This window comes from Cylas formicarius, unplaced genomic scaffold, assembly GCF_029955315.1.
Source record: "Cylas formicarius isolate icCylForm1 unplaced genomic scaffold, icCylForm1.1 PGA_scaffold_5__7_contigs__length_24384050, whole genome shotgun sequence".
NCBI lineage: Eukaryota > Metazoa > Arthropoda > Insecta > Coleoptera > Brentidae > Cylas > Cylas formicarius.
Window position 1 is genome coordinate 7925585 of NW_026844341.1, and position 18554 is coordinate 7944138.

Below are 18554 nucleotides of genomic sequence, written 5' to 3' on the forward strand. Positions count from 1 at the left end.
TCGTAAAAATAAAAAAAAACCCTTCCTAGACGTTTATTATCAACTCCTTCGGTCAGCTCGGTACACATTGAGTCCCTGTCCTTGTGTCCATCTCGTGCGTGACCTTATTGCCAGACGCCTTCTTCGTCGGCACCGCCCAACACAATAATGCCCCCGAAAGCACCAAGACCGCCACCACGCAAATGGGAATTTCGCAGCGGTCGTCTATGAAGTAACCGAACAAAAAATTGCTGACAATAGCCCCCGTCCTGCCGAAAAACATAATCGCGCACATCGCCATTCCGGTGACCTTAGTCGGAAACTGCTCGATCACCATATTCCCTATGGTCATGTTGGCGGTCAGCATGCTTGCTTGGAACACGCTGGCGACTACCAAATTTTGAACGGAGCTCGTCAAAAAGTAGATGGTCGCGGAACTGACTCCGCCCACCACCATGGACACGAGCGGGATGACCTTGGCGCTGACCTTTGTCGCGATCGCGCCCGCGACGGCGTTGTATATTATAGCGCTGACCGCTATGACGACGGTGCTGACTGTGACGGACGCGTCGAAGGTTGGCTGACACGTAACGTTCTTATCCACGTGACTCGACAACTCCAAAATTGAGGCGGGCCTGTCGGGGTGGTGTAGCTCGAATTGACGGAAACGCACAAAGAATTCTGGCAACCAGAGACCCAGTCCAAACGTCCTGGGAAAATAAGGTCGATTATTGTCAAAAATTTAAATAATATGAATAATAGCACTTTATTTCTAACAGGTAACATGACCATTTCCTAATTTTATAGCTATTTATATCCCAGATAGCACACAATATCCCCAGTATATTCGGTCAATGTCCCATTTAAGACGCATGTCCCGGCACATATATACATATATACATTATACATATATACATTAAAATAGAAACATAAAAATTTAAATTTTGAACAACTGAGAAGGAAAATACTTGGTTTTTTTAGGTTTGTGGTGTTTCGGGAGACATTTTATTGGCAACGTTTTTGTGCACATCTACATCGACGTCAGTGATGGCAAGCCCTAAAAAAAACGGAATCAAACCGTTAAAATCAACTTGTTTTTATTATTTTTGGACACAAACGAGATAAGAAATGCTATTTTAATAAAAATACCACAGAAAATACGGATTCATCTAAGTGAAAGAATCACAAAAAGGAAAAATAATATATTTGTTTATAAGTTCCTATTTGACAACATGCTTCGGCTGTAACCAATGACGCGGTCGTGCCGTGCCGGACTCGCTCGAGTCTCGTCGTCTTCTCCTCCGTCTCGTCGTGCGCCATCTTTTTAGCCTTGTTTTTGTTGGCGGTCGACTTGTCGTGTATTTTGAGTATTTTGTGTGCTGTGCTTACTGCTTTCGGTGCTTTCATTTCTGTTATTTTTTTGTGGTATTGTTATTACTGAAGAACTAATAATTCATGTAAGTAAAGCTTAATGGTAATATATAACATAAGATTTGATAAGCTGAACGAACCATTGTTGGGATAGCAAGATCAGGCGGCGGCAGCAGTAATATTTCAAATGAAGAAAAAGGAGAAGTAAGTGTGACATAAATAAAGTGTAAGAAATATAATTTAATAAAATATACATTAAGGTGATTGCCTAGTTGATACTTTTTTTAAGGAGTGATTGCTGGATTGAGTTAAGATAAAACTTACTTTTTTGTAACCTATATACGTTTTAGATTACATATCTTTTTTTTAGACTTCTTTTCGTATCTCATTGCTTAGTTTTTGAAAACAAAAATAAAATCCATTTTCTCTTAATGTTTTTTGAACAGTTTAATGTAGACATACTAGTAGAACTAAACTAGTTTTTTTTAAAGTAAGCAATGTTAGAGAAAATCCCCCGTACAAAATTATATTTTTAGTTATATAGCATATTTTTTTCTTAAAATGGATGCAAGAATCGCCCCGCAAAAACAAAGTATTAATTTTATGAATCACCCTTTACAAAGTACAATTTTCAAAAAAAATATTTGTTGGGTTAATTCATGAAAACGTTATTCCTATTTTTTGAAGGCTTGTTTTCATGGTGATAGTAGGTACCATCACGAGCAAAAAAAATTAATAAAATTTTTAGGTTGACAAAAATATTTCATGAAAATAGGCCTTTACTGTAAAACTGCAAAGTCATATTTGTTCTAGTATTTTGCGCGCGATGAGAGTTTACTGAGGTTTGTATTTAATGAAATGAAATACATAAATGTATACCTACGTCATCGTGGAGATAAGCATCGAAGATCACTTTCATGAGAGTACTATCAGCGTCAAATCAAGTCTGTAGGGATTTCTTAAATTTGTTTTTTAAACATATAAGATACCAGTTTCGTTCTATTTATTTTTTTTTATAAAGTACAGATATATAAAACTTGTCTTTCCCAAAAAAAAAAAAAAAATTCAAGTGCGAATAATAAGGCAAACACATCACAAACATCAAAAAAATTTGAGGATTCAATACCTGCTTAGTTGAAAAAAGTTACTTTTATCATAGAATGACAAATTTTAGTTATTCTTTTAGAGTTTAGTTCAAGATATATGAATATTACTCTATTTTTAAGGTACTTTAGGTTAGGTTGCTCTATACTTTTGCTATATTATATACCTACATATATCTACAATAGAAAAAAATCAGATGTGTATAAAATGTATTTTATTAATGGTATCAATCGGCAGTCCTTCGCTTTTACCATCAAAAGCAAAATTAAAGATTAAATATTAATTGGAAAAAATTTGTGCGTTTCAAATATCTCCTGCTACTCCAGTGATAATTTCAGGAACCATACCCAAAAGACAAATTCCATGACCCGCGAGTACTCAATACTGCGATAGAATTTTAGTAGTCGCACAACCAATTGGACTACTGGACCTTACTTTTCCAGTATTTGTCATAGGCGGTTGGAAATAACCTAATAATTAAGGAATGTCTGGTATATCTATATAAGATCCTATATCCTCACAGTCGGATATACTAACGTCGTCTCAACTAGTATAACTGGACATCCTTAGTATGTCCTAACAAACATCCTACGGACATACGTATCTGATATACTGTGGGCGTTACAATTAGTAACATCGTATATCCTTTAGACGTCTTAAGGATGTCCCATAGCTGTAACAGTATATCCGTAGGATATACGCTATGTCCTGTCAGGATGTTTTACAATATATGAATTGATTAACATGAATACATAAAAAAAACTATACAGTATCTCATTAATAGAAATCTACTTGGGCTAATTATCTTTAACTAATAGCTTCATTGTAAAGAGAAGTTTTATATTTTTTCCTAAAAGATGTGGGCATCAGTTTCTTCATTGAGAACAGCATTATTTGCATCACGGGGTTTATACGATACGCGGTTATATCGCCTGGCACCTTGGATCAATCGTAAAAATGACTTTGTATTCTGGTCACATCTTGATCCAAAAAATGATCATAAACCGCATCTGCATAATTAAAATGAGAAAGTACCAGCGAATACATTTTAACGCATGAGTGGTTGTGACTACCGGGGCTGTCCTTGTGTTCCTTAAGATGGGGTTCCAAATTGGTTTGAGCTGGAACATCAGAGAAACTGCAGACTGGGACAAACGGACAAATCGGCAGTAGCGGACCACGCGCTCAGTGAAGGGGATCACAACATTCTTTTTGGGGAAGTCAGGCTTCTTGCGCCCACTTCGGGCTATCATGCCCGCCTGATACGAGAAGCAATAGAAATCCATAAACATACAAATAATTTCAATAGGAAAGAAGAGACACTGCAGCTCAAACAAATTTGGAACCCCATCTTAAGGAACACAAGGACAGCCCCGGTAGTCACAACCACTCATGCGTTAAAATGCTCCGCCCCCTCTCCTCCACGACTCCCCAGGCATAAATAAAACTTATGGCCGGGAGCGCGTCAGTCTGCATCCAACATCGGAGATGGAAGTACCTCAGAAGAAGCTAGTCTCTCGTGCTAGCGAAACGTCAGAAAGAAGTTCCACTCAACGACGGCCATTAAGCCCGAACAAAAACACTTACAGTTCAAACGCTGGCCCCCAAAGCCTTTATCATAGTTCGATGATAATTCGTAGAGTTTTGAGTAACTGCGGTATGAAAGTTGATTGATGTCTCCCTTCCATCCGTCGCCCATGAAACGTAATTGTTAGATAAGAAACAGAGAATTGATTCTGTAACAAACTAGCTTGTAGTGAAATGATACAGATGGCAAGTTTCTGCGTAAGCTCAGAGGCAGCACCGCGAAACTTCTCAGTAGAAGATTAGGATAGGAACCCTCCTCACTAAACATACTCTGCGCACTCTCAATGGACTAAGCGTGTCAGTTATATATTGGTGACCATACCACCCAGCCATGGTCAAGCTTGCACCTAACGTAACAATTAAGTAATATTTTAATATTAGCTGAGCTACAAAAATACCTGCAATTTCTTATTATGAATCCTGGAAGTCATTTTAGTAATATGAGGCCTGGTCAAATAAAATCTCCAGATCCTTTACAGAGGCAAGTCTACTCAAGAGAATACCATAATAAATAAACCACTTTACACTTGCAGATGTTAAAATGCACCACTGACTGGCAATGTCCATATTCGCCTGGATAGTGATGCAGTCCTTTCCGGTTTTGATGTAATATAGTTTTAAGTCATCCGCATGTCATCCGCATAGGCCAGCTTCTCTCAGATGATCAAAGATCTGTGATCATCTACGAATATATTGAACTAAAGTGGTCCAAAGTTAGAACCCTAAGGCACACCCTAAGTTGGAACAAAAGGAGCTGATCTAAAGTCCTCAATCTCAACGAACTGTCTACGCTTGGACAGATAGGAACTCAACACTTGAAATCAGCTTATATAACGTCAACTTGACCTTGCTTATTCAGGAAGTCACAGGCATAAGAAAACTGGGGACATAAAGGAAACTTTTCTCATAAAATCCATGTTGCGGCGTAGAGAGTTTATTTCGAATTTGAGAAAAGATAAATTTATGTAATATATTCTCCAATATGTTTCAAAAAAATTGCGTGAGATCGAAATAAGTCGGTAATTTTCAACTGCAGAAGGATCACCTTTTTTGAGAAAAGGAAATATTAACTAACTATTCGAATAAATTGCAGACTCACCCGAACATGTTCGCGAACATGATCGCACAGCTCAAGCAAGACAGTTTAAGCAGTGGCGCTTTGACCAGACTCGCGATCTGTTGCGCCATCTTGGTTTCGTCTTCCACGGAATGAGTATGAAGACGATTCACCGGATAGTCCTCTGGACGTTTGTCCTTGTTGCGGGAGTACATGAGCCTCAGTACCTCTAGGCATTCCTTGGGCATTTTCTTGGCCATGTAGAACCTGGGGCTCTCGGGCATTCTCAGGAACCACAGCCCCGTCATTAGTTCGGGGAAGCCGAGGGTCAGCAGGAACAGCCGCCAGGGCAGCAGGACGAACACTGTCGTTGTGGTCAATTGTATGGGCAGAGGTAGGATGACGTACGCGAGGAACGGAAGCAGGAGCCACGAGATCGTGAAGACGATGCCGCAGCAGCATACGACAACCGACTGGTACTTGGTGGGTTGAAATTCAGCCGCGTAGGAGAAAATTATGCTGCCAGGCGCGCCTGAAGACACATTTTACTAGTCAAAATCAAACATATTCCATGTTTTTAATCTGCTTTTATCCGCTTATTTAATATATATTTAATATAGAGAAGTCGTTTTTGATTGTACCTGACCGAATTTGACTTGACTTTAACTTAGAATTTGCTCATTTGATAATATTTTTTTAGAATATGTAGCGGACAGACGGATTTTGACTAGAATCTGACAGAAAACGACCAGAAAAATGTTTGATCCAGAAATTAAGGTTTTACAATATGTAACGGAAAAGCTGATTTTACCTACACACCGATCGAACTCAGCAAAAAAGGAGATTGTAAGTTGATATAGCGATACAGAAAATTTGTAAATAGTATGAAAGGCTATTTGACTCAGAAGGTTTCAACTTGATGTCTCCAGGTGTGATGTAGTTTTCGTTGCAATAAACAGCGGAAGGGCTTATTGGTTACTGGAATTTGATCGAAAAAGACAATAAAAAGCTAATGTTGAATCTAGAAAGGGAAATTTAAAGTTGATAGCACCATGTTGATTTGGATTTTGCTACAATATGTGGCGAAGAAGTTGATTTTGACCGAAATCGACTGCAGTTGATATCGGCTGGTTTGTTGATGTTTTTTTTTTCCAATCGAAAGAAAGTTCTTCGGGCTACTCTAATGCTATTTACAAATCTTCTGGATTCTTCCTGCGTCAGTTGTTGATGAGTCGTAATGAGCAAGTAAGATTCATCAATAACCGACGCAAGAGGAATGCAGAAAATTTGTAAATAGTATAAAAGGCTATTTGACTCAGAACGTTTTAAGTTGATGTCTACAGTAGATGTAGTTGTCGGGCGAATAACTGGCGGAAAAGCTTATTTTCACTGGAATTTGATCGAAATAGACTAGAAGAAGCTTCTCTTGAATTTAGAAAGAGAAGTTTTAAGTTTGTTTGTTAATTTTGTTGCAATATGTGGTGGAGAAGTCGATTTTGCCCAAAATTGACTGCAGCTGATATCTGCTGGTTTGTTGATGTTTTTTTCCACAGGTGACTCTAATACTATTTACAAATCTTCTGGATTTTCCCTGCGTCAGTTGTTGATGAGTCGTAATGAGCAAATAAGATTCATCAATAACCGACGCAGGAAGAATGCAGAAAATTTTTAAATAGTATAAAAGGCTATTTGATTCAGAACGTTTTAAGTTGATGTCTGTAGCTGTAATGTAGTTTTCTGTAGAATAACTGGCGGAAAAGCCGATTTTCACTGGAATTTGATCGAAATTGACTAGAACAAGCTTCTCTTGAATTTAGAATGAGAACTTTTAAGTTTGTTTGTTAATTTTGTTACCACATGTGGTGGAGAAGTCGATTTTGACCGAAATCGACGGCAGTTGATATCTGCTGGTTTGTTGATGTTATTTTCCAATCGAAAGAAACTTCCACCGGCTGCTCTAATACTATTTACAAATCTTCTGGATTTCTCCTGCGTCAGTTGTTAATAGTATAAAAGGCTATTTGACTCAGAACGTTTTAAGTTGATGTCTACAGTTGTGATGTAGTTTTCAGTAGAACAACTGGCGGAAAAGCTAATTTTCACTGGAATTTGATCGAAAAAGACAAGAAAAAGCTACTGTTGAATCTAGAAAGGGAAATTTTAAGTTGATAGCACAATGTTCGATGGATTTTGCTACAACATGTGGCGGAGAAGTCGATTTTGACCGAAATCGACTGCAGTTGATATCGGCTGGTTTGTTGATGTTTTTTTCAATCGAAAGAAACTTCCACGGGCTACTCTAATACTATTTACAAATCTTCTGGATTTCTCCTGCGTCAGTTGTTGATGAGTCGTAATGAGCAAGTAAGATGTGTAAATAGTATAAAAGGCTATTTGATTCAGAAGGTTTTAATTTGATGTCTACAGCTGTGATGTAGTCTTCAGTAGAATAACTGGTGGAAAAGCTGATTTTCACTGGAATTTGATCGAAATAGACTAGAAAAAGCTTCTCTTGAATCTAGAAAGAAAAGTTTTCAGTTTGTTTGTTAATTTTGTTACAATATGTGTTGGAGAAGTCGATTTTGACCGAAATCGACTACAGTTGATATCGGTTGGTTTGTTGACGTTTTTTTTCCAATCGAATGTAACTTCCACGGGCTACTCTAATACTATTTACTCAGAAGTTGAAATCTACAGGTGTGACGTAGTTTTCTACCATTAAATAAATGTCTGCGAGAATGCAAATTCAAAATGCGTTGGCGGAGATTACCGGCAAAAAATCCGTTCAAACATCTGCCCGCAATCAGCGTCAGGGTGCCGGGTAGGACGGCGCAGAAGATCGTGACGACGGCGTTGGCCAAATGACTGACGACCAAGACTCGCTTTCGACCAACGTTGTCCGCGAGGCCGCCCCATAGGAAGCAGCTAGTCACTCCTCCGACAAGGAACGCGACGTTCAGAATCCCGATCTCGAACGAAGTCAGGTCCAGTTCGCATTGGGCAGCCGGGAATACGTACGAGGATAGACCGTTTTGGAATCCTAGGCATAGTACGGACAACGCGCATACCGCCAGGATCTCGTAGTGGAATATGCCGTAACCTAGAACCCAAAAACTGAGATTGTGTCGCTCTCCTCACGATTGACCGGCAACGAGGAAATTTAAAGACACGCGGCAACGCCGCGAGACGTAGATTTTTCACTGGTGGGGCCTACCTTTTACTGAGACATTTGTAGTGGCATTACAGAGATATTATTAAACGAATATTTACAACAAAATGACTTTTACTTAGAAAATGTTTAAAACATATTGAAAAAATATATTTACCATTTTTTTATCCACTATTAAAGGTATAACAAAAATATTCTTTTATTGAACAAACTTTTCTGTAAAAGTGTAAAAGGACCCTTCTTTTTTATGAAGCTCCTAATTTAAAGGAATATAACTTTGACACACCAGGTGTGTTCAAAAAGTAAGGCGACTTCTAAGTTTTATCAAAAAGTATTTATTTATTTATTTATCAAAATTGTTGTTCCCTTCAAAGTAACCCCTCAGACTTGCGTCTACGTTTTTTCCAATATTCAAAGCACTGGTAAGCACGTTCTGGTATAGCCTTTAATTCTTCCAGCAATTTTTGTAATGCAAGAAAACAGCAAAACCTTGAGATTTGGCGATTTTGGGTTCTTTCATTGGCCGGACTGGGTTTTGGTTTCGATGTCATAACCATATATCCATGATTCGTCATCAGTTTTGAACTCTTTAAAGCATATCAGGATCATCATTGACGTCGTTTAACATCACTTGAGCGATGCTCTTTAGAAGGTAAACTTCGGAAAAATTGCATGGCACTAGCTAATAGAGATGCCGACGTCTTCGGCCACTTCTCGACGACTTTCATCACCATTTTGGAACAGCTTGTACCACTTATAGACATTTTCTTTGCTCGCTATATTTTTTACACAAAATTTTATGCAAATTCTTTGTTTCATTTTTTTTGACAGCAGGAAATCGCCGTCTAACTCTTCCGTCTCATAAAAAAAAGCAAACGTGCAAACTGGCTGAAACTGTGAACATATGTTAGGGACCTGTGTACACATCATAGAAAAAATATCGAAGATCTAATGTACGTAGCCCACCCAATTACAACAGTTACCTTACTTTTTGAACACTCCCAGTATTACGCCTTTTTTTTTTAATTTAAAATGTTTTATAAGAAAATTTTAAATTTATATCAGTAACTCGTAATCGGAACACACTTTTGACAATAATTTGCAATTCCGCATAAAAAGTTACATGATAAATGTAATTTCAAATTTGACTGATTTTAAAAAATAAAAAGTCACCTATCGTTTTTTAATTTCCGCAGTTTAGTTAAACGCCCCCAAGCCACCAAACGGACAGTCAATTTTCGTTTGCGAGTGAGTTTTTCGTAAAATTAGAGCCCCAGTTTCACGAAACAAACCCATTTGCTTGACCCACCCTGTACGCAAATACAAAGACCCTCGTGTATATTCGAGTAGGTTCGACTTACCGGTAAGCCTGATGGCGTGCTCTAAATCGGGCATTTCGGTCGAAACGTCGTCAACTATTCGCACCATCTTATAGGAATCGGAATTAAAATTCAATCGATGAAAGTTGCTTTCCTGCGTTGCCCACCGCACGTAAAATTGTTTAAAGTTCGTCGTGATTGTTTAAAAAACGTCCGATGGAATTGTTTTGTTCTTAATCGCGATATTTTATAAACAAAATAGCGATTTCGTCGGGGCAACGCCGCGTTCTTGCTACGTAGGTGCATGGAAAGACGTCAAAAGTTGTAACGGCGGGAGACCCAAGGGGTATGCTTACCTTGGACGTAAGGGGTGAGCAAACAAACTGATCCCAGCAAACAGCAAAATGGATTAAAAGTGATGAATGCGTCCACCCGGCGGGTTATTCGCGGTTAATTGGGTATTTTTTATCGTCGTCAAGGTCAAACCGTTCGTGTTTCCACAAGGGCTGACGGTTCTCAGCAGAAGCTGCTTTTTTATTATCCAAAGAGCAAGGGATATCACAATTTAACGGCGATCAATTCAAAAACAGGATAACATATGCGGAGTGATGCCAAAGTTCGCTTTAATACTAAAACTCTTTTTAGAATAAAAGCATGGATATTTCAAGCAAATCGCCTACTTAAAGTAAACCCACCAAACAAAAAATATATAACATTGATTTCAAAGGTAGAGTATAAGAATAAGGTCGTCCTCCCAAGACAGATAGTTACAATATGACACCACCAGGCCTGGCTAAACAGGATTATCAAATCATCTGTCTTTCCAAACCACCACAAATATATAATGAAATTAAAGCTCTTACTTTGCTATTCCAAAAGGGATTTAAGTTTCGAATTTGCGCACCTTGCTACAAATAAGTTCAAGCAATTGCTCGGTTTTTTTTTTTAATAGAATGTGAAGCAAACTCTTTCAGAAAATTTTGCTTAATTAGAGCTACTTGAGAGGTTTTTGTGAAATGTAGGTTAGTATAGCTCCAGATTTTTTGGTTCAATAAACACATTCTTTCACACATTGGTAATTTTGGATGATTCATATATTAGAAGAGAGAAAAGAACGGATTTTCTAAGATATCCGGAATATATATTTGTAGGAAGTAAATAGTTTAGAGTTAGGGTAGGTAGGTGGTATGTTGTTATATCTACTACAATTTTTTTTGAATACCTATTTTATTAGAAAATGTATACAATAGAAAACTAATAAAAGAAAAAACAAAAAGCCATATTCTCTGTCATATTAGTTCAAACTTAAACATGAAAAAAGAAAAACATAGTTTCCAGACCACTAAATCATAAACACCTGAAAGGGAATTTTCTATAAATGCTCTTCCACCATACCAAAGGTTACACTGAACAAGGTGACAGCCATACGAACGGTTTAGCCCATAAACCATCCATGGCACATGAACTAGCTAGATCCATGGACACTCTCTTGAATATTTTTGTCGGCTGACACTTTAAACTCCATTGCATCTACATTTCCATCGGGACTTTAGTTGCAACCGTGAGAAGCAGGATCTAACAGCGCTACAGCCAAATTCAGTGCCTTTCATTTTCTTTTTTTCTAATATTGTTTTCCCTTCTTTATTTGTCTAGGGTGATTTTGTTAATAATTTAACAAGAATGTTCTGCAGTTGAGTAATAGCATAATGCACGATATATATTATACGTTTTTGATTAAAGAAACGAACGGTTGTAAGAAATGTTGCCATCTAAAATACAGCCTCTCCGTTCTGCGAATACGCATCTGCGGTTTGTTGATTTACAGTCAATGCCTGTAGTGTAGTTTTCTTTTTCTTCTTCAAGTGCCGCGCCCTCCGAGAATACTGGCGATGAGTAGCATGATCTTCACTTTCTCCGCAACAAATCTACGTTTTCCCTCTATTTTCCCTTGCATGATTACATGCAGCAATTCATATATCCAGCTGTCTTCTTTTAAGCACTTCTCTTTCTTTGTTCATATGTTGCAGAACTGCTTGATTCGTCACCCTGTCACGATATCTTCAACATTCTCCGGTAAGCCCACATTTCGAAAGCCTCAATCTTCTTACATATTGTTTCAGTGAGGGTCCCTGCTTCTATTACATAAAATAATATGTTAAAGACCTAGCAATGTAATAAGCGCATTCTTAGGGGATTTTTTAAGGCTCACACATTACATATTTTGCATTTTCTTAAAAGATGGTCTTGCTTGCTCTCTTCTGTTCTGAGTTTATTGAGGTGAGTCCCAGTTTTCATTCACCCAGCACCCCAAATAGTTGTATGTTTGTACTATTAAGTTATTAGTTATCTTTTTGTTTTTGCTGATGCCTATCGATTTAAGCGTAGACTCATTTGTTGGGTATGGTCTCTTACCGCTGATAGCTTATCTGTTGCTAGACCGTGTCGTCAGCGTATCTTAAATTGTTGATTACGATTCCATTAGTAATTACACCCTCTGCATATAAATTAAACAAAAAGGAGAGCACATATGCGTGCCGAACTTCTCTCATATTAGAGACTTCTTCAGATTTCTGGCCGTCAAGTCTTATGTCAGCTGTCTGGTTCCAGTATAAATTGGCTATTATCCGAATGTTTCGACCGTATTAATTTATCATTGTGAACGATGTCAAATGCCTTTTTCATAATATACATCAACGTATGAGAACCTGGATGCTAAACAGCTCCTTTGAAGACAAATATTTGCAGTGAGGAAGCTTGTTTGAAAGTATCAGTTTTCTGATGCGCTCAATCCATAATGAATGCTCCAATAAAAATTATTGGTGATCTATTGACCAAAATCGCTTTAACTATAATTTAACTATACTTTGGAGCTTGAACCAAAAAAAAAAAAGATGCAAGTATAGAAATTATTATTATTAAAACTAGTACGAAGTCCCAACACCTGAGAGCCCACTTACGGTTTCTTTTAGGCTGATTGTCTTTATAACAGACGATAACACGTTTTTTTTTTTTTAATGAAACTCGTACACCCATGATTGTGGTATCTCGAGTTTGAGTAACATTGGCAATGGTGCTTGCGCTTAAATGCTTCTATATCTCCTATTTGTAAGTCAATAGTATTAGCAGGTTTTTTCTGAGAGACTACATAACCCGCAGGTATTGAACTCCATGTTATCAGTACTCTTTGGACACTTAGCAGAGTTTTTAACATGGTTGGTCATTTTGTTTATATTTGCAAATTCGTACTGTTTCTGACCACATTTGCAGTTTACAATTTCCGTACAGGACTCTTCTCACGTGCGTATTTACAACACAACACGTGCTACCATACCAAAGCAACAAGTTACAACACTCAAATCACAATAGAGTGTAGGAAACAAAAAAAAAACAAGTTGGGGAATTCCTCTTGTTCTTGGAGCAAGTGCACGGTTGCCAGATTTGTCGTTGACGCCTTTGCGGTTCTATAATTGGTAATTGATTAAGGACTCGTATTAGATATCAAAATCAATAATATCTTGTTTATTATGATCTTTATGAAAGAATTATACGTTTTAAAGAAAAATACAAAATGTTCCAAACGGTAAATATCTTGTGGGTAATGAATTTAACCATCGGATAAATACCAACACTAATCCTGAACAACAAAAAAATAAGCTTTTTATATTCCCTTCTGTAAAGTACCAGTCTAGTGTGCGGGAAGCGTCAATTTACCACTTCGGACATTTCCGGGATACTATCGTATGTTTCCGGAGATTTTACCGCACGGCTTGAATTTTGACGTTTATCAATTCTGACGGTCATGTTGTCTTGCGTGTTGATTTGCAAAAACTAACTGTCGCAGAAAAAGTATAGTATGTAACGCGTTTGATAAATTGGTAACTCGTTTGTTAAACGGTCACTCATAAACTCGTTGCATGATATATTATCACGGCAGCGTATAATAGAATAAGACAACTTACTTCAACTTATCAGTCTGACGAGACAAGTGATCGGTACTTTTAACAAGGGCAGTTCCAATACAATCCGAAAGTCGATCCGAGATGTTCTAATTAAAGTTAAAAACTAAACACCTTAGTAGCAAGATTTAATTATTCCGCTGTTGCGCAACTTCTCGAAGAACAACCTGAGTTTCAAATTTCTTAAAGCGAGCGTAGACTTTTTCCCGCAGTCATTCTTTTCGACAAATCTCTTATCTCAGAGTGACGGAGGTTTTTGAATAAGTTAAATCCTCTGTGTAAAGTACTCGCCGGAGATCGAATCGCGAGATGGAATTGGTAGCTTTGGGGATCGTCCAGGAGCCGCAAACTTCGGTTGCGTATCTGGCAAAAGGATAAATTTACCCCAAATTCCGATGTGTAAGAGGGTAAACGTATCCCAAATGAAATGCCAAATATTTGTTATTCTGAATAGGTTTTATTTTTCCGAGGGGAAACGAAGGGAAGGACTATGACCAGCAGATATTTATTAGTATATTAATCCGTCTACTGCGAATATATTTTATTCGTAATATTTATACACATCTATATAAATAAAATGGATAACTCTTAAAAGTAGGTAATAAAGGAGTTACAGAGCAGATTTTAGGCGCCCGCTAACACTAGGTCATATCTAAATTTAGGTTAGGGAAGATTTGTTTTCTAGACATGTGCGCGACAACAACGCATTACGCTTTATTTGGTAACTGCTTCATAAGGTAATTCGGCCAGCTCACAACCAAGTTATAATGTATAAACAAATTTTTAACGATTAAAACACTCAAGGTGGGAATCGAACCCACAAACTCCGGCAAATCGAGTTTGCAATTCTAAAGCTTTACCAACCGAGCCGTCCCCTACAGTTGGGATATTATCTATCTAGAATGACATCACGCTGGTTTCAAATAACGTATTTTTTATGTTATTTATAATTAAGCGATGAGTCCTAACCTAAAGGTATACTACGATATTTATGATTGTTGTGTGGCAAAAATAGGCTATTCGAAACTATTAGCTGGGATTGCTGATTATATCTTCGCGGCATCTTGCAAAAGTTTATAAAGAGTTACCACAAATCAAGTCAATTTTGACGAATTTATTCTGAAAGACACATAACCAAAACCAACATTGACTGTTGTGGTCTGAAATTAAATGATTCCAAGGCCCAGATTGTTTCTTTCGATTCTCGCTTGTCTTATTTACTGCAGAAGTCCTTCGGCCAACTGAAAGTACTTTACATGTGTAAAGACTACTTATCTACTGAGATTAGACTCAAATTGTGTGATTCTCTTATACTCTCTCCATTGGGATACGGGGACGTTGTATAATGACCGGTCCTAAGACGTAAAGAACAATACAGCTTATAAAAATTGCAAAATGCCTGCCTGAGATACAGCTATGATTTGCGTAAATTTGGTCATATAATGCTGGCACTCAAGGATTGTCATTTAAATCTGTCTGAAAGGTATTTTATGCATCTGTCTACGATGATAGTCTGGTCAGGGGTAGCAATATACATAACAAGGCGTTACCGTAGCCTGTTCTATATTCCCAAGCATAGTAAGACGAGCTTTCTCATATATAATGGTATTAAAATTTACAATTCACTTCCACTGGTTGTGAAAAATGAAATTAAAAGAGCTGGTAAGATTACGGAGAGGCTGAACCGCTTATTATTATTGTTTTTTATTTATTTATTTGCTTTTTGTTTTTCTTTTATTTTCTTTTAGTCGTTTTTAAATATTGCCTTTGCTTTTTCCAGTTTACATTTATCCCGCTTTGATTTGGTTAAAATTGTCAAATGTGATTTTAGGTGGTTTTAAGGAACTTATTTATATTTGTTAGTTTTCTTCTTGTTAAATTCTGAATATTCTACGACATTGTATTGATGATTAGGTGGAGTAGCTCGCCACCTGTTCAACTCTATTGTGGTATATTCTTTTTGTTGAATTTTAATAAAGGCTATTTACTATTATTATCATTATTATTATAAAGAAACGACAATGAATTCCTAATTTTTTTTAAACCAAAATAACCAAAAATGACGTCATTACAAAGAGGTGATTCACCAACTACCGTTAGTCTTTCGTGAGCTTTGAAAATGTTTTTTCCGTCTCGGTATTTTGTAAATGGAAACTCAAACTAACCAAAAATACAATATTGGACAAATGGTCTAATTATAATAAAAAATTGGTTCCTCTACCAAAGGAAAGTCAGAAATATGGAAGCGCAATAAAGTGAGACCTAGATGTAATCTTTTTGTAACGGAAGTTCCTCTAAAATGAAAAAAATATATTAATATGCAAAAATAACCTAACGTTTAATTTGAGAAAAAAAACGTTACGCTTAAAAAAAGGAGAAGTGACTGTTGCAACTGGGCGGACGACGTACATTCGATCTTCGATATTTTTTCTTTGTTATATTGGTACACATGTCGCTACCATATGTTCACAGTTTCCGCCAGTTTGCACGTTTATTTTTTTTTTGTGAGACAGAAGTGTTAGGCGTGTTTTGTGTTCTCGGCGATTTTCTGCTGCCAAAAAAATGCAACAAAGAATATGCATAACATTTTTTGTGCCTAAACTGCTTAATTTTGAACAAAGGGGACGTCAAGGATGATCCTCTTATGCTCGAAAAAGTCATGGTGACGAATCACAGGTATATCAAAATCAAAGTCCAGTAGTACCAATGTAGGAACCCAGAATCGCCCATACCGAAAAAACTTTTTGGCTATAAACAAAACCACAATCATGCGACTTTTTCCCGTTCCCAAAACTCAAGACACCCAAGATAGGAACCACTGAGGAGAGAAAGAAAAATCACTGGAAGAACTTAAGGCTATACCAGAAAGTGGCATTAATTTTGATAAATAAATAAATACTATTTGATAAAACTTAAAATTCAGCTTATTTTTTGGACGCACAAGCAATAACGAATATTTATTGAACCCGATGGTATACCGGTGTTCCGAACTTTATACTAAAACATGGTTTGGAAATAATTGCCTTACTCTTGGTTTTGATTAATAAATACTCCTGGAATATTAAAAATAAATAAGGTAGTGGAAGATTTTTTGGAGAACCATAAGCCTAGAGCAATGTGTTCTGCTTTCTCTGAAATGCCCGAGTAGTGTCACCTAGACCACATTAACACATTTTGTACAAAACGTAATATCTTAGCTGATAACAAGTTTGGTCTCCGTGGAGGGCGCTCTAAGTCGGACGCTATTCATTTGTTTTATCGGGAGATTATCAGTCGCACGGAGGCGAGGGAGTGTTCTGTTACGGCAGGGCACACAACTGGTCAGTCTCTTATCTCGATTATAGAGAATAATATGCCAATCCTAATAACAAAATTACGTCAAAGAGATTTAAGGTCACGATAGAAATGCCTCAGGGATCCACAAGGGGAGTGCTTTTCTTTATTATTATTATCTATGTAAATAATCTTTTTGAACGTGTTGACCCGGATTGCGTGACTGCATATTTCCAAGACCATGGGAGTTGTGTCTTCTTCCTAAAAGACGATGAACAACTATAAACAAAAATAAAATGAAAATCTTGATAAATTATTCAAGTCATTTTCCCCAATTTTCTGTACTTAAACACAACTGAAACGAATTATATCCGGTTTCATAACCTTCAGCGCTGAAACGAACATTCTCTTAATGAGGAGGTTTAAAAGTGTTATTAAATATTAACATTAAAGCAACTGATACTTACCATACTAAAATACCATGTGCCTTGAGGTACGGGATTTGTTTCTGCTGGTCTTCATCCAAATCAGAAGGTGGCTTCGAAAGCCAGCTTGGAAGCATGCTTGCCCTGTGACAGAATAAAAGCAGACAATTGTTGATTTTGGTCAGTAGTTTAGTTTAGTTTTATGTTTACATGGTATGGTTTAGTTAGTACGAATAAGTATATATAACAAACCATTAACATATAGCATAGACAAACTAACGGGAAAATGGCGCCAATTAGAATTTATAATTAAAATATTCGCCATTCATCATCGCATCAATTATTAATAACCACTGGCTTGATTGTCTTCTGAAAAGCTTTATTACTCAAAGCTTGAATATTTGGCGGAAGAGCATTTGTGAAATGCTAGATTTAAAAAGTTATTTTTAGTTTAGAAGATAAGAATTCTGAGTGTAATTTCTATGGATTTCATTGAGTCTATAATATATATAAAAAATAGGTCTTCAGCTCAACCCCATAAATTAGTATTTCAAAAGATCAATTTCTTTTTTTCTTCAAGATTATCGTTTATGAAAATAATGAAGAAAAGTGGCTCTAGGACAGACCCTTGTGGGACTCCATGTTTTATATTTAAAGTGGATGAATCATTCCCGTTTAGGCTATGTGTTCGCTTTTTAAAATGCGATTCAAAAAATAATAACGTAGATTGAGACATGAGAATACCTGATAATTTCTTCATCAAAATTTTATGATTGACGCAATCAAATGCTTTCGAAGTATCGTAAAGAAACAGAGACACATGGTTGTCATCTTCCGACCATGGTCTCTGACACTACCTTTGGAACTTCATGTGTAATAGGTTTTACAGGCAGGAATCCCCACTTTTCCTCGCAAAAAAGCATGAACTTAATAAATATTCTAATAATAATCCTTTTAGGATTATTTCGAAAATTTTCCCAAAAAAATAGGACGATAATTGTCTAAATTCGACCTTTTTCCGTACTCATATTCACACTCATATTTTACACACCGGTTTATGTTGAATGGTGAAATAAATTATTAATTAACAAGTTTCCATTAAATGGCATCTTCGCTTTCGTGATTCTATCACTAGATGGCGTGACGTAAGCAATTGTTAACATAATTCCACAGTTTCGAGATGACAGAATTAAAACGCGCCGCACTGTATTTGGACAACAGCGACGGCGAAGTCTCCTAACGAACGAATTTGCGTGGACGCGTCCGTGTCATTAACCACACTCGGGGGTAATTACCGGGAAAGAGGAATCATTG

The 18554-nt window shown here is 37.0% G+C and overlaps 1 protein-coding gene across 1 annotated transcript; it reads right to left on the bottom strand.

The window, feature by feature from the left end:
• Positions 1–37: 37 nt before the first annotated feature.
• On the bottom strand, positions 38–9695 carry LOC132702375 (synaptic vesicle glycoprotein 2A-like). The gene is made up of 4 exons (XM_060670960.1): positions 9629–9695; positions 7869–8198; positions 5141–5630; positions 38–689 (listed from the first exon to the last, which is right to left on the bottom strand). The coding sequence occupies exons 1-4, from the start codon at positions 9693–9695 to the stop codon at positions 53–55; spliced, it is 1524 nt and encodes a 507-aa protein (XP_060526943.1). The 3' UTR covers positions 38–52.
• Between the last annotated feature and the right edge of the window lie 8859 nt (positions 9696–18554).